This window comes from Scomber japonicus, chromosome 15, assembly GCF_027409825.1.
Source record: "Scomber japonicus isolate fScoJap1 chromosome 15, fScoJap1.pri, whole genome shotgun sequence".
NCBI lineage: Eukaryota > Metazoa > Chordata > Actinopteri > Scombriformes > Scombridae > Scomber > Scomber japonicus.
In genome coordinates this window covers 19,394,976-19,419,005 of record NC_070592.1, presented here as the reverse complement: position 1 = coordinate 19,419,005, position 24,030 = coordinate 19,394,976, and the positions used below count along the sequence as shown (strand labels likewise).

Sequence of the window (24,030 nt, the reverse complement as noted above, 5' to 3'; positions counted from 1 at the left end):
TCATACACTAATTAAACCATGCACATTCAAGCCCTCAGACAAGTCAGCAAAATCTAACTTCAGAGGGCTACAATTAATATAAGAAAGGTATTTTAGGGGTGCTGAAATAAAAAGTGGGCGTGTTTGTGCCTCCATAAGAAAAAAGGGAATCGACTACCGGCACAGTTTTTGTTTGTCTGAACCCTCCTAGTCAACTCAGTAAGGGCAAAGCTACCACATCTTAGTTTGTAGATCTGGGCCCATGAATGATAATTAAGTGTTAATCACATCTAATTCACCAATATAAATGAATGATAATCCACTTTCTGTGTAATACTATGTGAACATGAACAGTAATGAAAGTGAGTAGTAAAAATGTTGCTACATTTTTGGAAGAAAAAAAAAACATGTCTGTGGAAAAAAGAGGAGGACTGAAGTACTGGGCCATGGCCTGTTTTAGACATAATGTATATTTGACCACAGGCTTGATGCTTCTCTGTGGCTGCAGTGGTCAAAGTTGAAGTGAGTCTGTAAAAGCGGCATTCCTCCATAATAGCAGAGCAGTATACTAAAACAGCTTTGCACTTATGCCTCTTATAACTTCAACCAACACTTTGATAACCTCCATTTGGAAGCAACCCTTTAGATGACAATGCTCCCTAAGACATGACTTGGTTGTCACTTCACAGGAGTTGTTAACCCCCTGAGACTGTGACATCAGCAGTACAGACATGTATTTTGAAGAACAAAGGAGCTCCCAGGGCCCTGGAGTGTCACAGTGGGCATGAGTCAGTCTTGGCACATTTCTTACTTTGAGGCACGCAAAGTAAACACTCGCAGGTGCTCTCACATCCAGACATGGACTCTTTCCTTCCTCCTCCTATCCTACCCTCTCGTCTCTTCCCTGCTCACCCCTCTTTGTCCTCCAGGTCTCGCCCGCTGTAGTCGAAGAAGATGTCACCGTCTTCAGCCAGAGCTCTTTCCATCACTCGGATGCTGCAGTCAAAGAAACTCTGAAACTCAGAAGAGTGAAGAATCTGCTGTCTCTCCTCTTCTGTCAGCTCCCGCAGCACTGGGAATGAGCCTGTTGGAAGGAACATCAACATAGAGAGACAGTGTATCAACAAGACATTTGGATTTAACATCTTTCCTTACTGACTATTCTCTATTTTGGTCTATAACTTGTTAGAACACAGTGGAAAAGCCCATGGTGACATACAGTATTAAAATGTTTCATTTATTTTCAAAACCCAAAGAATCCAGTGTCACATAAGACAAAAAAAAATTGGGTACAACATTTTCACTGTTTATTCCAGATATTACAATTTTGCTTCTCAATATATAGATTGAACAACATTCTTTTCCCCTTTCTCTTTCTCAATCTTTCATTTCAACATTTGCACACATTTGTCATATCATTATTCAGTCTGTCACCTGTCTGTCCCTGAGTAGCATCCATCCATCCTATACATCCACCCTGTCAAGCCTTTTCACTTACCTGCACCCCCACCTCTCCATTCCCCATACATCTGGTTGTTTTTGTGCTTTATTTCTAGAAAAAGGTTTCTTATAATCAATAATACAAATACAAATACTATAAATACTATAAATACATTCTCTTCATTTTAGGGAGTTGCTGATTTTTCCTTTTCCTTTAAATTTTAAATATGTATTAAATTTCATGTTTATCTTCATGTTTGTTTTTTGCCAAGCATCTCTAGCCTGAAATAACCTACATGAACCACTGTCACAGCCATAATGGTAGCTACAGATCCTACATAAAAATGCCAGTTGACATTATGACATTCTACTCTATAAAAACAGATATATATATTTTATTATTATGTATAAAACAAACACACATGTGGTACTGTTATGTCTACAACTATAAAAGCTGTGAGAGTACATCATGTGCTTCTGATGTCATATTAACATTCACTTCATCTCTATCAAAACCAGAATCGCATCCAGGACATAATAAACTACAAACAGTTCCTAATGCATGTTTTCTAATAAAACACTACAGTAAGAACTTCATAAACAAGAGAAAAACAAAGCCCTCTGAGCGAACCCGCCTCCCTTTGAACGTAATGGCTGCACAGCAAGGCGTCCAGTATTTGAAGTCACTGTCCCCAAGCACACATGGGATTTTACACACACACACACACACACACACGAACATGTAGAGACACACATATATCGACCTTTACCCTGGCTCTTGACTTTGATCCCCCTCCATCCCTTTGTATTTCTTACCAGTTGTCAGAAAAGACCCAGTGAATTGAGTGGCAGAGATCAAAGGCCAGACCTTCTAATAGGCCAGGATGGAGAGGAGACGGATGACTGTGTGTTTATGAGTGCGTGTGTATGCGTGCATACATCTGTCTATGTGTGTGTTTGAGTCACACACAGAACAGTCACAGTTATGTGTGTGTGTGTAAATATGAATATATCTATCTCTCATATGTCTCCTGTGTTGTGTTTTAATCTGCACAATGCTTCTGCCTTTTCTCTATTATTTACTACATGAACCCTTAACACACACACACACACACACACACACACACACACACACACACACACACACACACACACACACACACACACACACACACACACACACTCCATTCCTCTCCGCTTTGAAGTGTGGTCGGGGGGTCAAGTGACAGGTTTTTAATCAGCGCTGACCCCCACATGCCATGGAGCTGATATGCTGGACCCGCCTTAACCCTAACCGTAACCTACCCCCACCCTTCCATCTGATACACCCACTGGCTGGCAGAGGGTGTCACACACGAGTGACCGTGTTTCGTGACAGCTCGACCAGCAACATGTCAGAAGTCACCGGAAGAAGAGGACTGAAGGATGAAGAATGGGAAGTTGTGTATGAGAGGTAACTGAGGTTATAACTGCTCATATATTAACTTAATTTATAAAGAGATAAAATGACTAGAATGATTAATTAATTAATTAATCAATACCTGACCGTAACAGTTTCTACTGTTCCCTCATGCATCCGTGTTGTACCTTCTTTGGTTTCCTTGTTGTCATCTTCGTCCTGCTGCTCTGATTCAGGGCCTGGCTTTGCCTCCATCAACTCCTCATCTTCTTCCTCCTCCTCTACTGAGAGAGAGTAAAAAAAAAAAAGAAAAAAGAAAGGAGAAGAGAGCACTCATGTTAATCAACAGCTGTTCCAATTTTCCCTCCTGCTGTGTACCTCCTTCCCCCCCTTCTTGCCAAAATAATCATTCCCAGACATGCGCTGGTACACCTGACTAACTAACATTTGGTCCAAATGGGTTTCATTTACAAACACACGCACTTGCATTTTCTCTTTAGAAAACACAAACATAGAAAGCATAAACAAATCTGCAGAATGGACACAACTGCTGTATATGTATATTAAGTACAGAGTACATATGTCTAAGGGAAAAGAATTATAACAGGAAACATTTCCGTGTTGTGGCTAGAGCATGTGTTCACATGGCCCACATGTGTGGATATATTACTCACTGTGCATGTAAGTACCATGCACACACAGAAACACACAGACAGCAGGAAATGTCAGAGTTGTGTGCACTCTCCTCTCTCTCTCTCTCAACTTTGACCCCAAGCTAAAAGAGCCAATGGTCTGTGTGTGTGTAAAAGGGGATTCCCTTTGGATTCCCTCCAATCAGGCTCTGCAATTACGCCCGACTCTCCAGAATTTATTGTAAAGTGTGTGCGGCGTGTGTGTTTGGATGGAGGTGGGGTTCAAGCATGAAGGGTTACTATCAACATAGGCACCTGCTTGTCAGCTACTGCCCCCCAAAAACCCCTCAGCACCCCTCAGGGTATGTGTTGGTAACCCTCGCCAACCTCTCCTCCTCTTTTCTCCCACTCCCTCCCTCTGAAACAGATGCTGAGAGACGGGGGCCTCTCTGAAGACCTCTTAACACCGCGACCAGACACCTGTGGTCTGCCAACACACACGCTGTGTACACACATACAATCAGTCTTTCTCTCACTCTTGAACGCACACACCCGGGACTCTCACCCACAGTGCCAGGGGTGGCGAGGGGTTAACTGGTGCAGGGTCAAGCTGACAACAGTTGCTCAGTCCAGTGGGAGGAAGTGACTACATCACACCCTTAGACGTGTCATGTCTCTCTCTCGCTCTCTCTCTCTCCCTCTCTCACACACACACACACACACACCCACACGTCAGGGTGTGTTTAACACAGCTGGAGTATGGCCCGGGGCACTGTTAAAACCACTCGCTGAAGGGTCGCTCTTGCACCCGATGAACTGTCCATTTATCACTTGGACTTGCCTAAGCTGCTGATGAACTCACTGCTTCTCTGTTAAAAGCTACAAATACGATTCTAATTGGTGGACTAGGTCGCTGAAATGCTGATATTACTATTATCATGCATTACAATAATTTCTGGAACTGTTTTATTCATTATTTCAGGCTTCCAAGTATGTCCCTCTCTTATCCTCGTCTTTGTGTTTTCTTTTCTTTTTTGCTTCCAAGTAAATGTTTTTTTGATATACGACTTTAATTTTCATACTGTGTGTATATAATAAATGACTAAGCTAAATCAAACACATGGCGGTAGAGCTCCGGTCCAAGTCGGTGGTTAACAGCCAGCTGTAGTGATCCAAACACCAGTGACCCACCAGTATGGAGGAGAGACCAGAGAGGACCAGACAGGCAGGCTGCCAGACTAGCTCCGTTTCTGAGCTGCCAAAACAGACAAGCTGCAAAGAGAAACGCACCGGAATATTGCTTTCAAAAAACACACTTTTTAAAGCTGTTATTCTGTTTTTTTGTTTTTTTTACTATGCATCAGTCATTCTTCCCCTCCACAAAATGCGGTGACTAATCTGCAAAATGTGGGATGTGAAACAGCAAATGAGTCCTGCTAACCATCTCAGTGTAGTAACTTCTATTTTATCCTTTTCTACTCTGTTCTCTCCTTTTCTATTTTCTTGACCTTGCGTGACCGGTCCGGTGGTTGGAATGTGTGGTGATGGAGATGGGAGGAGCGTCAGGAGAGGAGAGAGAGAGAGACCACATTGAGGAGCGGTCAAACTGTCAACCCCCAGGACCACAGGACTCTGGAGCAAGGCAGCATGATTCATGGCCTATGGGTTACCTCACAGAGGGGAAACGGTCCAATTCCCGTATGAAGATATTGCTGATGTTGTTGCCAGCAGCCATGCATCAAGTTGTTCTGTCACAGTCCCGCACCAAAAATATCCCGGCTATTTCCTCTGAATGGAAATTTTCAGAGATATATTTCTATGTGTGCTTACAGTAAAGCAAAAGCTATGTTGCGGTAAAAGATACTGGAAAGTAGGAACCATGGGTTATGGAATGATAATATAAAACTTTATGCAAAATGCAAAATGCACATGCAAACACACACAGAGGCACTACAGGGCTTTTTGCTACGTTGGAAAAGGAGCAGAGGAGGGATATCAAAAGAGACAATCTACCACAGTTTGAGTGTGACTGCCTGCTACCCTGTAAGTATGTGCACACTTTCTTGTTTCTACCTCATTCCAGTCACAGGATGCTTTCTCTTTCCACCTGCCGCTTAATACCGCTCTTCACTGCAGGACAACAGGTTAACTGGTATCCTCCCACTCGTCGCAGACAGGGGTCCACCTTGATGAAACTCTGCTTGGGGGCTCCCGTGTTGGCCGGCTACACACTCGGGGTAATGATATCTTCGGTAGCCCGGGGCCACCGCATCTGGCTGCCTCAATCTTCCCCTGGCTGCTTACTCAAGCTGACCAGACTCAGTCAATTCAGAACAGCTCAGCAGGTATGTAGACACACAGATTCATAGCGTGGAGAAACAAACAAAAGTACATACGCACACACACACACACAAATGTGTAAAAGTGTTGGTAAATGCAAATGCACACACACACACAGAAGGGGAATGTGTGAAGCTTCAGTCCAGTTCAGAGATAGTTTCATATGCTCTGTCAGGCTCTTTGTACAAATTACAACCAATACTGGTGCAAGTCAGGAATGGGCTGTTGTTTGATGTTATAGTATATCAATCTTCATCACAAAACGTCTTATTGTCACACAAAATTGTGTGGTCAAAATTAACGAATCCAAGCAAGCTGTGGATATTCTTGGGATTATAATGTGTAACAGTGGAACACAGTTCATTGAACTGAACATGAGCTTGATTACTTTCTATGTTGGCAAAACAATCTCATCTCAAAGTCCACTTTCTTGCTTGTTCTAGAGCTTTTGAGCGTATCACACTTGTGATTCTGAGTTGTTCTAGGACTTCTCATTCATATTGTCATAATTATCATCGTACATGTGTAAGTGATCAAAATCAGGAAAAAACATATGAATGAATATTGTAATATTGATTTCATCCTGCAGCCAAGCAAGTCACAGTGAAAAGTTAGCTGGCAGAGAACAGATTTTTTAATGAAACTATTTTGTCATGAAGACAATAAAGTAGTTTGAACTTTCTGTTCTTTCATGCTTTTTGCATTGAAGGGAAATATAAAGTAACAACTCTCACCAAAATATCAATTACTTTTACTTTTACTGTACTTCCACATATCGATTACTCTGTGTTGTACAGTAATGAGCAAATATTTAGCAAACTATCTATCTGTATTAACACTTTATTAAAATCTTTTCAGTGTATGAGGCTATTGTTAGCTTATAAGCATCATTACTGCTTTTATAGACTAACATAAAAGTGAAATAGTTCAGGTGAGAGTAATGAGCTGATCTGTTAGTGGAATAAAGAAAACATAGTCTTAATGAAAGCTGATATACCGCTGAGAGTTTCATTAGCTTAAACATCTTGTATTATTTCACAGTATGCAGTGACTATCGAGCCTGTGGAGAGAAGAGTTTTAAAGATACTGACAGTGCGCATAAAAGTTGCACACTGTCTTCTGCTACTCTTCAGTTGGTACATAATGTACAGTGGCATGGTGTGTCACAGCAGTAATGTGTTACCATGTGTTCTGTTTGGTAAGGATCTTAGCTAACCTTTTAGTCTGAAACCAATCCATAGTAAGTGCTAGCGCTGAAATGTGTTAGCGCATGCTTGGAGCAATTGGCAGAGTTATCAAAGAGCTGTGTGTGTGTGTGTGTGTGTGTGTGTGTGTGTGTTTGTGTGTGTATGTGTGTATAGAGGGAGGATGAGACCAGGCCCCAACTTTGTCATCGACAATATTATGGGAGCAGAGCCGCACATTTATCATGGTGGTATGGAGGTGACTGCACAACTGACTCACACACAGTCAAAGTTGACAGTACTCATCATTTTTATACTTCTCTATTGTTTTAATCACAAAGAAAGAGAGACACTGATATGAGAAGGAAGAGGCGGCAGAAACGGAGGGAGGGACACAAGAGAGAAATCTAGCAGGATTTTAAGGGATCCCACGCACTGGGAATAACCCAACAACATCATATACACACTCCTATGGGGGCACACACACACACACACACACACATACATACACACACACACACACACACACACACACACACACACACACAGTTTGCAGGGGTTCTGGGAGGTTGGCTGTTGGGCAGACCACAACACAAGCACTATGCAGAGGAGTAGGAGGAGGCCAAGACGACTTGAAAGGCTTCTCTAATGTGGCCCTGGCACGACACACACACACACACACACACACATATGCATTAACTTCACTGAGAACAACTCGCATTGTTAGAGAGAGACACAACTCACACATACACACACACCATCCTCTTCACCCCTGCATAAATTACATATGACCCGAGGCATCAGGGGAATTCTCTCATTTTTATTTGTCCCACCTCCAGTAATATAATACTCGTAATCCAAGTAGCAAAAAAAGATTTATATAACCACACTGATTTTACACATCTGAAATAACGATACCAGTCACAAATAAAATGACACAATGCTGCGGGAAATAAAATGTGATCTGATATGACTCAAGGAAACAATGAATGTTATTTTTATTTTTTAACAAGATACCTATTCATAGGCTCATGCTGTAAAGATTTAGAAGTGAGCAACATCTCTGGAAATCAGTGCTCGTGCTTGTTCTCAGGTCTTATAGGTTCCTACGATACGAGCTGCAATGATTATTTGATTAATCGATTAGTCGATACAGAAAATGAGTCACTGTTTTGATTGATTCACCATTTTAATCATATTCTTAGCAAAAATGCCAAATATTGTCTTGTTTCAGCTTCTCAAATGTGATGATTTCATGCTTTTCTTTGTCATAACTGCTATCTAGGGGTTTTGGACTCTTGGTCATACAAAACAAGACCTGTGAATATATTATCTTAGATTCTAGTAAATCCATCCTTCAGTCATTTTTCATTGTTTTCTGATATTTTATACACCAAACCGATTATTTGATTTATCATGAAAATATTTACCAGATTAATTGGTAATCAAAGTTATTGTTACTTACAACCCAACTTACACAATTTAGCTGAAGTCTGTTGTTTTGGGACACTAAAACTGTAACATGATGTTTTTTAGCCATCTGGAACAAACTCATGGTCCATTTTTTTAGTACGTGCTCCTAGAGATTAAAATAAACTCTACTTTATTTTTCATGCTTTTGACAGTTAGATCAGTCATGCTGCAAAGTACCAGTTATGCAAGCCTTCTACACACTTCCAAGAATCCTCCTGAAACCTGAGACACATCACTGGGTTTTGCTAATATGCACCTAGGTTTATAGCTGAGTGATAAAGCTGACTTCAGTTTCAGAAAGAAGATATTTTATGATATCAATATACCAGAATATGGCAAGTATAAATATATGTATAAAATAATCAAGCTGGTGTTTAAGCTGTGCCAAGCAACTCCACTGTTGTATGAGATCAAGATCTATTTATGTCTAAGTTTTATTCCCAGTTTGCTCAGTACAATAATGTGATGACAACATCGTATCACCACCACACAATTCCTCTGAGAATACGACAATATTGAAATACTGCCTAGCCTCACCTGGCCTAAAATAAAAACTATGTCTTTGAACAAAGAGAAGCTCTGCTAATATTTTAGGGGCAATGAGTGTCAGCCAGGTTGGAAAGCAAATTGATGGGTTAGAGCCAGCCATGCAGTAAAGTCGAACAGATCTTTTTCTGAGAGGTGAGAGGGCAGACCAACCTGCTCAACAATCCTACTGATCTGTAGATAGTCAAGGCAGATAGGTCCACAGTCGCAACCTCTTCCAAGGAAAATGCTTTCCAGGGGCACAACATCACTTGAGCCTCCTACAAAGTTGGTCGAAAGTTTAGTAATTGCTTGTAAAATACTCAATTTCCCTCAGAGTGACTCAGGATTTTAGTTAAGTCATTGTCAAACATCAGGTACTGATAATCCTTTAACTTAAGTTTCTTAATTCTCTTCTTGGTGGGGTTTTTAGCCTTTCTATTTGTTTTAAATAATAATGTTTAAAATTCATCACTGTTCATCAAGTCATGATTGCCACAGTAGGGGTAAAAGTATTCCCCACAATACACACACATTAGCAGCAGGACCTGATGTTAAACTGGCGAGGCTAAAACCCACAGGATGATTTAGATTAATTCATCTCTTCACCACACTTACCCACACTGATCAAACATTGTGTAAATGTGTGTGTGCTCAAGTTTGTGCACACCCGAGTCTACGTCGTATGCACACATGCATGCCCGCACATAATCAGCTTTCATTAATGCAGCCCATTCAGGCCTTTGGGGGTCTGCGGCCAACTCTGCTGTGTGCTGTGGGCGCAGGCTGAGTAGATTCTCTCTCTTTCTCTCTTTCTCTCTCTGTCTCACCCTCCTTTCTTTCTTACAGTGCCACCCAGGCTTGGCCCTTACCCAGACCCACATCTTTAAACTGAGCCATCATGCCACGCCACACCATGCTCCCAGTCCGGCCGCAGGGCCCTGATTAAAACCCATGACTTCAAACTTTCCAAACTGTCAAAAACCCAGTCAAAGACAGAGAGAGAGAGAGAGAGAGAGAGAGAGAGAGAGAGAGAGAGAGAGAGAGAGAGAGAGAGAGAGAGAGAGAGAGAGAGAGAGAAAGAGAAAGAGAAAGAGAAAGAAAGAGAGTGAAAAAGAGAAAGACAGAAAGAAAAGGTCTTACATAAAAATCACTGCTGTGGCATCAACTCTGTTTTCAACGCATCATCTGAGCAGGGATCTGTGTCACTCAGAAACAGAGCTTGCATCTGTGTGTGTGTTTCATGGTGATTGGTGGTCTGTGTTTGCCACTTGGATGACGATGGTGTTTCATTTTGTTTTAATGAGGGGCAGATGGACAGATGGGACTAACTGTTTTCATAGGCTCTGCTACAAGGCATCAACCTTGGTTAAATCCTTCTGGGTTATATACAAAAATAGATAAGAAACAATATTCACAGCACCTCAACAACACCGCCAAATAAATACATAAATCATAATTGAAAAATAAGCTCCATAGCTTGCATAGAAAGCACTGTCCATCCGTGCAGTTGAATTTTGATATCATTTGACATTTAACACATTTGAGATCATTGTAAATGCTATAATTCTGTTTCATCTGATACTCATTTCTAACACAAATCTTAGACACTTTTCTTTGGTGAGAGTTTGAGGGAGCCCTTCAGTATACTGTATGTGCCAAGAGTGCTCCCTGCTGGAGAGTTGTAGAATAACATGCCACACTGCAGCCAAACACAGAGCCAGCATGGTTATCAAATTTCTCATCACTCAACTGTCAAGCTATAAACTGTGATAATGATCTGGAAATGTAAGGTCTGAATCAGTGAAACTAGAAGAGTTGAATTCAATGCAGCTTCCATGCCTGGCTCAAATTGGAAGATCATTTTTGTAGTGTAATTTCAACCTTGCTTGAAGCAAATAATTCACAAATAATTGTATTATTAGTTATTAATTGTCTAGCTCAACTTAGCATAATTTCTTCAACGTAGAGTATGAAATAAAGTCACAAACTAAACATACAAAGGGTTAATAAACATCAAACTGAAACAACTAACTGAAGCAGGGCTACAAGCTGCAGGCTAGCCATGGCAGTGAACCGCTACCCTCTCAAATGAAAACCCCTGGAGAGTCGAATGGATCTCATAGTACAAGGGAGACCACCCAGGCAAACGTTCAAGACCCACCGTTGCTTTACACATGAATAAAAAATGCAAGGGGGGGGGGGGGGGTGGGGGGGGGGGTCATGTCAAAAAGTCAAGTTCAACAAAATACAAGGGAAAAGGGGGAAAAAAGAAAACAGTTGAAAAGAGAAAACATGTGAAACTGTATTCCTACTCATCTCGGGCACTCATCAGATGGCAAATATTATTTTGGATGATGGCCATTTTGCCAAAGAAAGAGAGAAAAAGAGAGAAAGGGAGATGGAGAAGGGGTTCATGTACCTTATTATACGGTGGTCATAGGGGAAAATTGCAATCATCTGTGACTCACTTGGAATACCTTACACACTGCGAAACACATTATTTCTCTCTAATATCAAGAGTTTCTTTGGATTTTGACTGCCACATCCATTTTGACAGAGACCACTTGGGACGCTGCATCAATTTTGGGAGTGAAAACAGGAGTGAAGGCTGTGCCCTTCTGAGGGCGATGACGATGAAAGCCAAACTCAAGAGTCGTTTTACAAAGAGAGATGGTGAGAAGCGTCGGCCGATTATGTGCATCTGCAGGAGAAAGACGAGGGGAGATCACAGAAGCAAAATACAAGCCTGATCTGAAGTGCAAGTGTGTATGTCACCAAACATATATGTTTTAGATGTACTTTGAGTTTTACTTTTGAGGAGTACTTTTTAAACCAGTACATTTTGTACAGGGTCCTTTGGGTGCACTCACTGTGGTAATTCTTTACATGACTTTTGCCTTTGAAAAACACACACACATTGTCACACACACACACACACACGTGCGTGCACGCCCTCTGGTCTGTTCAGTCTGTTGTAGCCGCCTGGCTGGAACAACAACAATGTATGAGACAAGCACTTCCATATGTGGCTGCATACACATATATATACGCACATACGCAGACACATAGAGGAACACATAAGTACCTAACTATGCAAAACACACACTCATGCAACCACATTCCTCCCTCCAGAACATTGAAATCCGCCCACAAACCCCTCAGTCATGTCGGTTTCATATAGACTGGGAGCGTGTTACGTTCTCTGTTTTTATTTGAATATATTGTTGGATTGTAGAAAAAGCCAAAGACCGACGCAAGATAAATTATCTGAGAGAACTTAAAGGACCTCAACCTCAGAGCTATGAGTGTTCGGTACAGTATCAGGCTCAGCTTGCCATCTGACACAGTAATACTTTCCCTCCTGATGATGTCTTACAGGAGAAAGTGGACAAAACATCAGCCTCAATCAATTCTTCCTATGCTCAAGCATTAATTTATCTATCTATCTATCTATCTATCTATCTATCTATAGATAGTTACATAACAGAGGTTTTTTTTATGTTACTGTACTTATGCTTCACACCAGCAAGAAATTAATATTGTTTGACATTTTGGCTCACTTGCTTTAGCACCATTATTACACTTTATTAACTTTTTAATTATATTGTTGAGGGAAGATAAATGACAGTAAACAAGGAGAGAGAGAGAGAGAATAACATGCAACAAAGGTTCCCAGCTGTGCACCTACCAAGGATGTTTCGGTTTATGGTCAGCACTTTAATCCTTTGGCCTTGGTCAGGCACCCCTGAACATTTTATTCATTAATTTATTGTATAAATGTAAACATTGTAACAAAGATACCTACTTACATGAGGTAAATTAAGTTAAACATTTATATATCAATGCAAAATCACATTTTTTAAACTGATGTTTAATAGCACTGTTCCACTGTTATGTGTTACAAACTTGCATATATTCAAAACCTTCAATAAACAAATGATAACTATTAAAATCATGTCCATGGTCCATGTTGTTTTGGTGCCAATTCCAATTCACCCCTATTAAATCTGAAGAGACATTTTCAGCGTAACTGTTGATAAACAGTTCAAGACTGGTTGCACCATATTAAATATATTTAGTAGTGTGTGGGGGGAAAAACACAAAAGTAAACACTCTAATTGGGCCAATGTGCTGCCAATGGTCAGGATCATTTCATATATTTGCACTTTGCTTTCTTAACTGCTCTATTATGGGATTATCTAGCGTGCAGGTGATGCATGTGCGCGCAGTCAGTTTGCCAGCATGTTTTTTTTTTTGTTTACTACTAAGCATGTTAGTCTGCACATGTATGTTTACATTTGTGAATCTGTATACTTATATGTGTTTGTGTGTGTACATAAAAGCATGTCAGTGTGTCTTCAGATTAGTGCTTGGAAATGGGTTTTCTCTTGCAATTATAAGCAATTACCAGTCCACCACATGTCAAAAGAGAGTCCCTCATTGCAGTAAATATACTTAAGGAGTGAATTACTGACCAACTACACACTCAAGCTGTACAGACCCTGAAAACTAATGGCCCAGAAAATACTACAAGTGGGTTTGGGGGTGGGGTGGGGGGGTGGGGGTGGGGTCATGCACACATATTTTTGCATACGGATGCACAAACATTAACGCACACTCTTGACCCTGTGAACTTTTAACCCAAAGAAAGGGATTTTCCAAAGTTGCAACATCAAATTATACAAAAACACACATACAGAGTTGTATTGCTGAGGGTCTGCTTGTGGTTCACTGCAAACAATTACTTCTCAAATATCATAACTGCTACAACGTCCCTCAGTGGCCTCTGCTGCCTCTAATCCATTTGTTTCTCTCTTGGTCTTTCTCTTCCATCCCTCTGTTTATTTTCATGTGTCTTCTTCTAATCCTTTATATTGTTTCCTTCTACCATCCTTTCATTTTCTCTCTATTTCTTTGGCAGCTTTTCTACTGCGGCCTATTATGGGTCTTTTAAGGCTCCAATGAGCGAAACCAATTTACTATAAACTGGGTCAGACTCACACTACACCCGTGCCAACCTGCACATGTGTATACGTGCACAACCACATGCACAAAATCTCCTTGACCTTTCCATTTCTTGCCAACATCCCAAGTAAGTGCACACACACACACTGATAGTTATCTTCAGATTGAGATCAGTGGAATAAAAGAGTGGGGTTGTCAGAGTACTGGCTGGTCCAGAAAAGCTGTGGAGGGAGAAACAAAGAGGGAGAAAGAAAGGTTGCCCACATTTTGCTGAAACTATGTGAAATCTCACTCCGTCTTCCATGTGCTGAGTGTTCAAAACTTGGCTCTGCAAAATATTGACAGACCTGAAGCGAATGGAACATGTCAAATGCTGCGGTTACGCTGTGGACATGAGTGGAGAGTTTACAGTCTTCTACTTTGTCTACAATATTGATAATTACAGTGAACAGTGATAATTACATTTTTATTTTAGAATGTCAGAACAAAAACATAAAAATCATGTAGAAAATGTAGGACTGTCAATAGAAAGTAATATTTTCGGTAAACCAAATAAGTGGGTCCAACACAACCTTAATTTCATGAGCCAATGCTCTGTTAAAACTTTCACTATATTGGCATGTTATTAAAAAATGTTCAAAGATTCGGCGGGCTGGAAGTCTTGGTGGAGTAACAGCAATTTGTTCTTCTAGTTTTCTCTTTAACCAAAAACATCAGATTTTCAACAGATGTCCAAAATAATCATTTCTGTCTAATATGACTTACTAATATTATACTAGTATTATAGTAATATAATAGTTTCATCTTGTATTTTTCGCCAGCCTTGCAATACGACTATTTGGCAGTGTTGGTCAGTCGGTCCAACGCAACAATCTTTAGTTATTGAAATAATTAACATGCAATTTTGCAGAGACGTTCACAGTTCCAAGTGGATTCAGTACTGTAGAGTAGTTTGTGTACACACAGCTGCAAAACTAATTCCCAAAGCCTAAGCTGTGCTTTGTGTTTCGCACTAATTACCAAATGTTACCATGCTACCGTAACACATTAAACTAACATGCAACCATCACCTGTTAAACATCAGCATGTTGGCACTGTTGCCATGCTAACATTAGCAATTAGCTCAAAGCACTGCTATGTTTTATTACAGACTCACAGAGCTGTTAGCACGGCTGTAGCCTCTTGTTTTTGAAATAGTGGTTAAATTGTTGATTGTTTATACAATAAATTATTACTTGACTAATTAAAAAGACTTATATGTTAATGATTAATAAGAACAGTCATTAGTCAATGTCAAAAGTGTCCACCTGGTGTCCATTCTTGAGTATTAAAAACTAAAGACCTTAACTCCTGAATTGTAGTGGCTATCTTTGCTGGGTATGAACTTGCCTTTGTTGTTTTTACAAATACAATATTTTTATACAGGAAAATAGCACTTAAATAACCAAATAGGTTAGCCAAATAACAACATTGCGTGAGTTTTAGTGTTTTTGTCTTTTTTTTTGCATGAAAAGCACAACGCCAATTTGAAATGAAACCACAACTCTTTCTCAAGAACACTTCAACACAGATAGACACGAGACAGAGGCATGAAACACCAGCTACCCTTCACACACACTTTGTTTGACCTCAGTAGCTTAGGTTACTATCACACACCATGTTAGACCTTACTTTATTTCCCTGCTATGTCCTTAGACAAAGCATCCGTCCCTCATGACAAGCATGTCCATTCATACCCATTAAGAGAGCAGTAAATAGCTGGAGCCAACCGTGACTGGGGTTAATCCGATTGCCTGACACAATGGACACTCGGGACAGACAGATCACTGAGCAGCCAATGGGAAAAGGAACACACATAGACAGCTACACATCACGATTATAGAGAGGCAAATTGGTCACGGAAATGAAAAGCTATATCATTAACTGGTTTAAATGAGAGTCACACACACACACACACACACACACACACACACACACACACACACACACACACACACTTATGTAGAAGGAAACACACACACACGTTCACAGAGTCAAATCAATCCAATTTGATAAAGTTGCATTCAGGCTCAAACACACACGCTCCTGTAGACTCCAGTCACACAAACACACGCAGGCACCGATCTTGAGCATAAGGTCTGATATGAGAACCAGGGAGGTCAGAAGTTCATGAGCCATGAGAGAATCCCTGAGTCATCCAATTTAAAAGGATTACAATGAGACTACACTGATGCTTCCTTTCACACAAACTCGTGCCACAATGTCAATATTAGAATTTTAATATGAAACCACCTCCCACATTAAGGATGATAAAGGAAATGATCGCAATGATACTGAATCTACTTATAGAGTAGACTAGATAATAATGTTTTCAGTGTGTTAGGTCAGAGGTCAACCTCAGCTACAGTCCAGCCAGCACCAGTCTGCAGCCTGAGGAACATTCAGTAATACTGTGGAAGTTCTCCTAAATAACAACTAAAAGTATTTAAAACACAGGTTTACAAAGAGATATACAAACTGGAAGACTGGAGATCCGTCCAATGTGCTTCACACACCCCTGGGACACACCACTATCATTAAGACGACTTTTTTTTTTTTTCCCCCGACATATTTACTCTTCTGTTTCATTCCTCCACTGAAGACATGTGGGTTTCTCCCCCACTTTATCCCACTCTTCTCTTCCTACTATCTCTGTATAATATCTGCTTTAACACAACACAAAGGTAGCATTAGTGTCAAACTAGACACAACACTTTAACCTGGATCAGACCCTGAAGACAGAGAGGGAAGGTAGGAAGAGAGGCAATGATGGATGCAAAGAAATAAGAAAGAGAGGTGATAAAATACAGAGTAAATAAGAGCTACACCTCCAAAATTCAACTTAGATCTCTAACCAGCTTTATTTGTTGGCTGAGTACATAGCAACACTAAAGTTTGAAGTCATAGCCTAACAAATGATGTGCACAAGCTGTGGCTACACCCTGGAAATTATGTGTGTTGTGTTCAACAGTAATCAACAAAAGGAACTGGCCTGAACAAACACAGCCAGAAACGTAGGCAGGTGCTACCATCAGTCTCTTTTCCTCTTTCTCCACACACAACAAGCTTTGTAGTAGTCTCCAAAGGACGGGTCTCCTAAGGCCAGGGTCACCTCCCCGTAGACCACCACAGCTCTGCTCTGGCTCCCAGATGTTCTGGCGCACACACACACACACACATACAGACCCATACAGACCTCCTGAACATGCTCTTGGAAGCTGAAAACAAACAAACCTAAATGGGCCAACACACAAGCGATAAGCAGTCACAGTGTATTTGTTTGTATGTGTACACAGATTACTTGACCTGTATACAGTAACTCCTGCATGTTTATTTGAGTTGCTGTTTAATTGTTAGTCTTTATCTCTTTGCCTAATTGCCCTGTGCAGCTTGTAACATCTGTATGTATGTTGTTTTTGGCGCTTTATATAGGTATACTGGCAAGCTTTGACAACTGGAATCGTGTGTATGTGATTGTGATTCTGGTATGTGTATGTGTATATACAGGTGTGTGTATGTCTACCAGCACACATATGTGAGTCAGTGCCTGTGCACTTGTTGAATAAATGATCTATTCCTAGGTCTGTCAAGGAAATGGGGGAAGCTGAGGCGGGCCATTTGGATGCTGAGCAGTACAGACATGTGTGTATGTGCGTGGTGGTTGCTGGTGGAGGGGAGCAGTGGAATCCACACCAGACCATCTATTATAATGACAGGAAGCAGGAAGTACAACCCCTTCGCAGTCACATGGCTGCCAGCTGTCTTGGCAACTCGAGGCAGGAAGATAGAGAAGATGATAGGGAGGGTGTGTGTGCATGTGTGAGTACATGTCTAAGTATGGATGGACAGTGTGTAGGTGTAGTAAACTTTGCATTCATACAATTGAATATGACATTTCAGAGTAGAATATCTGCATTTGCAATAAGAGCAAAGTTAGTGAAACAATGTCATCCATCAATAACTCTCATTCTCCCATTCTCTTCAAACATAAATAACACTCAACACTGTTGAATCTGCTACCATCTTCGTTATTCCAAATCCAGTGCAGCGCTAAACCTCAGTTTTGACCATATGGATGTGTTTAGTCTTCGCAGCTAAGCACACATGTGCACGCCCACTTGCACAGACACAAATATGCACATATATATTTTCACATGTATGCACACGTAACCTCAGATGCTTAAAAACACATGTGTAGCCACCCACACACATGCACTAACACACTTTTTTTGTTTGGGCTTGTGTACCACTTCTTCCCAGAAGCAAAACATGACCGATTTAATGACAGCTTTTTCTATTCAGGTATACTAAACTGTCATAATAATAATAATAATTTTAACTAATAAATGCAATTTTAAGATTAAAACTGAAGAATATGATGAATATGTAAACACAGAAATGTTTTTGTCTGCATATAAGTCAAAGCAGTTCCAACATCTATCAGGAATCCTCTTGGGTGACTTTCATCTGTTAGCCTGTTTCCACTTATGACCAGGAGTCAAAAACATGATGTAGTATGATTGAAGACACAATAATTGACAGGCAGACATTTGTCAGCTTCTCTTTGCCCTGCTCTCTACCCTCTCTCTTTTTGTAAGATCTTTAAATCACTCCAGGTTTACAGGCTGTGAACTGGCTAACCGAAGGAGTATCAAATTCAACCACACAACGAGAACACTCGTTGCAATGTGAAACGTTCTTTTGGCTTTTTTGACCTTTAGTATTTTTTAGTTAAAAAAATATTTCAATCTTAGAGAGATGTTTATATGGTATGTCAAGACAATATGTTTTAAAGTTGCTTACGAACATAGACACACGAAAATGTTTACCTTCAGATAGGTGGGCGGTCAGTGGCGTTTGTGTCTCCTTGCAGTAAGAGACCACCTCTTTGGGAAGGAAGTCTACCTGTGTGATCTTGGAGGCCCCCAGCCTCTGCATCCTCCGCCTGGGTTACAGAGAAAAGATATTGTCATGAGTAGAGTTATTCTGTGGATTGCCATTTTTTCCACAGACAAAAGTTTAAAACAATGATTTACATGTACAGTTTATAACTGTAGCAACAAATAATTTAATAGTCAGAAGTTTGCAGCTTTAGAGTGGTTAGAGAAGCTATATACGTGCATTAACCCTTTAAATTCACTATGTAATTAAATTAAAAATCTTTAGGATGTGCCATGCAATGCCAACGTGTTTTCCAGTGTCATTCCTTTGCAATGAGTGACCAACAGAAGAGAAGGTGGAAAAGAGGAAGATGTACCCGAGCTCAGAATCAGCCTGCAGCTGCAGCACAGAGGGGTCTGTGTCCCATTGCAGAGTCCTGATGTCACCAACAGGGGGAGCAAGAGAGGACATGCATGTTTACAAACTGAAACAATAACACAAGCACACAAACACACACTTACATATATATATATATAATATATTACCTCGTGTACAGTATGCTCACACACATTCACACACAGACCACTTATCTAGAGAACAGCTTAACAAGGGAATTCCCATCGAATTTTTCATGCAGTTAATGGAAAAAAATACTTTGATAAGTGGATATAGTGTAGGAGGGCTATACATTAGGGAGGCATTACATTTCATTATAGTTCAATATGCTACTTATTTAAAGATCTGCTCATCACTTGTAATAGATTTTTTGGTTTGCTGCCAGGAATCTATCACAAAAAAACTCTGATATGTTTGTGGACTAAAAATGTTTGTGGTTTGATTGTTTTCAGTGGGAAAATGATTTGACCTGATGACTTTTAAATGCAGGAAAACTCTGCAGAAATGTTTATTTAACGATTTTTAGCATTTCACAGCACAGCAAGAAATAAATCCATCTGATTTTTTTCTGACATTTTTACTCATACAGCCTGGATTATATTTGTGTGACGACACAGAAATTCACTCAAGTCTTTTGATGTTTGATGTGCAAATGGGCACCAAATAATACATGTAAAAAATGTGTTACATCTCATAGCCACGGCACAACATTCATCATGTATGTATATTTACATGAGCACATTCAGCATATGAAAATCAAATTAAAACCTCTGTATTAAAATTAAGCTTGCTTGACATGCATGACAAGATACTTGCCATGCATGATAAGCGAGTGTGACAAACCATGAGGGAATTCATTCAGTGCATTTTCAGGGCGCTTCAGCAGTTATCGCTTGTTTTATATTGGGTAGGTAAGACTCACTTATTTACAGGAAAATCCAAAATCAACTGAAACCTATACAGTTATATGGCATGCTGGTGGTGAAATATCTAACATCTGTGAGAGGATAACATTTCCAACCCCACTACACTTTTTGATGATACCTTTTAGGGCCACTGAACACGCCTATTAGACCTTCAGTTTGTGCCACAGAGCGCCAGGTGAGAGTGGCAAGACATTTCTTTAGCCTGACAGACTGGCTGTTTTACAGTAACAGCGATGACACTTTAAGCAGTAGATTGTCAACTCTGTGAAGGCTGAAATGACTTCTGTGGCTCAACTCATGCGAACGGATATCTTTCGAGCTGGTATTACGGGAGACAGCAGGGCTTCAAACAGGAAGTCGCCATGGGAGAGCGGAGGAATGAAGGAAGAAGGGGCGCTGCGCTGTTTTGATCTTATAAATTATGATGGGAACACATCAGTGCCTCTCTGTGTTCATATGAGGGTAGACTCAGCTAAAGAAAGGTGGGAGGTAGGGGGGTGGGAGGGGTGGGTTCCTAGGTTTGACGTGAAAATGCTTACCTTGAGCTTTGTGCTTGTGACTTGTTTTTAGAGAAACCTGACCTAAGAAGGGACACACACATACACAGCCACAAATGGAGAAGCTCAAAATGGCATGCCATCATCCAGGGTGGATTTGGGGGGAAAATCTTTCATTCCAGGCATTAGACTAACTCACCAATTTGTAAAATCCAATTTGTAAAAGCTAAAAAAGAAATGAAAATCCCAAATCTTACATAAGAGAATCTGTTCACACTCCAAACTTAGTTCATTTGCACATATTCTTCAGCCCCAATTCCACCCCTGGCCATACCAGAACAACACTATCACATCACTAATGACCCCTGAGGGCATCACTCACACATTGACCTCTACAAGTCAGCTGCCATTGGATAGCAAATGGAAAGCGCTTGATGACCACTCTCTTCTCAACTGCAACTTTAATTCACCAGAGCAGCCATGTGCAGAACATAGATAGTTGTTGCACAGGCCTGCTGTGTTATGAATATGCCACAGAGAAATGCTGCGGTGGCAAGTGCATGTATGACACGTGAGCAACTAAGCACTGTACATGAAGCTGTATCACCCCACAGAACAGTGGCAAAAAAGGAAAAGCTTACATTTTGTCACACATGCTCAAATCAGCTACTTTTATTAACTATAAACATATGGGTCATGCTAACTGGTTCACCAAGGATGCCTTCTGAAAGTTTACCAATATGGTTCTTCTTTGTACTGATAATATCTAGACACTTCAATCTGAGACTTACCTTGAGCTCAAATGTGATTTCTCGGGGCTAGCTATCAGAAGCAACAAGCTGTACAGTGGTCATCAAAACACTGGATGCCATGACACATGACAGATACCACATTCAAAAACCTAATAAGGCACCACAACTTCACCTAGTGACACTCATCCTTACCTAAACCTGTTGTGCCAATGACAAGAAAAGAGACAGGATATATGTCAAAAGAAAGAAAATGTGCCAAACAGCCCCAAACACCCTCTTATTATCATCATTGTGAGGCCACAGGATGCCTTCAAGTTAAAAGGTTCTGGTTCCAAATATAGTTTATTGGTAACCTCCCAAAAGCAAGCCTGGTATTATCTTCTGCTACACAATTTCCAGGTGTCTTGTTTCTTTATGATAATTTCTTTTTGGTTACATAAATATATGAGAAATGATTGAAGCATTTTCATGCATCTTTTGAACTTTAAACTGGTCTTGCTTTACACAAAACATCAGAAATAACAGTAAAAAAAAAGTGAACAAGACCCCTGGAGTTACAATATTTACTCTACTTTAATATGCAGTCACGTGGCAGATGTTGGCCTACCTGCCTGCTGCTCCCCCATCAGCTGAATCCTGGCTCCCCGTCTCACTGGGCGTGCTCACTGATTTGGAGGGGGACACAGGGGTCGGGACTAAATAATGAAAATAACATGAGTCTAACATTAAATGCTGCAGAGGATGGACTACTCAAAGCAATTTGGATGAAAAGCAACAAAGTAAAACGAGTGATGAACAAATAAAATTGATGTTTAACAGGAAGGAAGGAAGGGGAGAGGAGTTCATCAAATGGGTTGTCAATTTTGTATTTATTCATTTTTTTGAAGATGCATTAAAAAACAACGAAGTAGCAGTGACCCGATTCTGAGGTGTTGAGGGTGTTGTTACAATTTCAGACCACTAGAGAACAGTACTTCCAAAAGCTTTCTGGAGGTGACAGACACCCTGTGGAGTCAACCTAATCTAGAAGATTTGAGCACAAGTGAAAGAAGGATCTTTTGAGCAGATACATTTCTATTTCTGTATAATAATCAATCCATATACTTCAGGTTAGACATAATATTTATGTCCAAATAGACTATTAGAAAGTATGACACACACAAAAGGTACACACACACATGCACAACAGAACAAATTAAAAAACAAATAAATAAAAGGGAGTTGACACAAAAATGACACAAATGTTCAGCACAGTCCAAGGACAATGTGCATGACAAACCATGGAATTAACATAGGAAAAAAAGACTGTAATGTCTGATGAAACCTTATTAAATAATATGTCTCACTGAAGTAATATATTTTTCACAGACATGGCAACACAGATATCATTGTACTTGAGTTCTGTGACCATTTACAAATCAATAAAAAAGGATTGAACTCGTAATTTTGATCAAATAACATTGTGGATTACTGTGTGTATCCTACATCGGCTGTATTATACATTATATTATAAAAAAATGAAGAGTCCTCAGAGGATATTGGGATACAATTAGTGGAGAATTTATGTTTAGAGTCATATCTATAACAAAGTCTGTGCTAGATCCACTCTCCTGTGATTAGGACAAAAAGATACTCTGAGCACCCTTTCTTTCATTGTTTAGAGTAGAAGAGTTTTATGTACCTAGTGGAGGCTCTGGTGAAATCCCAATACTCTGTAGCAAGGCCTCAGTCTCCCTGCGCTTACGGTCTAAGTCTGAATCCTCTGGGGTTGCCTCAGTCTTCTGCTGGCTCTCTGACTGCACAGAACACACAGAGCAATGTGAGCTTACCCCATCATGAGTTAAAGTTCAAACATGCAAAGGCATGCACATTTTAATTGAAAAAATCTAACACCAACCTTCTGTACACACATTGATGTTTGTATGCACGCATGGACACACACAACCTCAGCCTTTTAAGTGTCACGGCCTAACAAAAAGCAATCGAATACACAAACAATACACACTAGTGTGTGATACAGTATGAGTGCCAGTTGTGTGAATTTACTCACTTTCTTTCTTACCTCTTTCTTCTTCCTCTCCTCCTCTTTTCTCTTTTTTTCCTCCCTGATCTGGGCGAGGCGCTGCTTCTTGCGCTCCAGCTCTGCTTTTAGGTCACTTTTGTCCGACATGGTCTTCTATAGGGCTTCAAGACAGAGGGTCGCCTGTTGGGTGTGGCTGTTATAAATTCATATACAGTGGATCCACAACCTTGCAGGTCAAGGAGCCAATAGTGATCAATAGGCCACATTCAGCCAAAAGGGATTGTCATATTGGTGTGAAAGTCATTCCACCTGATCTAGTCCATGTAAGCCATGTTTCAGCTATTTCTTCCATTTAATGTCAGTCAAATTCAGTGTATAGTGTACATAATATATGCAGAATAGAAACCATTACCTTGGTCTATTTAGATTACATTTTCACAAATTCAGCAGCTCATTTTTATTGCAATGCACTGTTCAGATTCTGAACAAATTCTGAACTCCAGAATTTGTGGTCATATAGCAAATACTTGCTAATTAAAAACTAAATTAAGACTAAGTGGTGGAAAAATAGACTAA

General features: G+C 40.3%; 1 protein-coding gene across 4 annotated transcripts in view; it reads right to left on the bottom strand.

Annotated features, from left to right (window-relative positions):
• The window catches only part of LOC128373814 (cytoplasmic dynein 1 intermediate chain 1), a 50,574-nt gene extending 26,973 nt beyond the window's left edge, over nt 1-23,601 (bottom strand). Inside the window, exons 1-7 of one of the 4 annotated variants that reach the window (XM_053334013.1) lie at nt 23,494-23,601; nt 23,113-23,227; nt 22,039-22,177; nt 19,237-19,296; nt 18,809-18,924; nt 3,007-3,099; nt 892-1,051 (exon numbers count right to left, since the gene is read on the bottom strand). In XM_053334013.1, the coding sequence (XP_053189988.1) occupies nt 892-1,051; nt 3,007-3,099; nt 18,809-18,924; nt 19,237-19,296; nt 22,039-22,177; nt 23,113-23,227; nt 23,494-23,601 (791 nt within the window). The remainder of the gene's footprint in view (nt 1-891; nt 1,052-3,006; nt 3,100-18,808; nt 18,925-19,236; nt 19,297-22,038; nt 22,178-23,112; nt 23,228-23,493) is intronic. The other 3 variants (XM_053334015.1, XM_053334014.1, XM_053334016.1) reach the window with 3 other exon arrangements.
• Between the last annotated feature and the right edge of the window lie 429 nt (nt 23,602-24,030).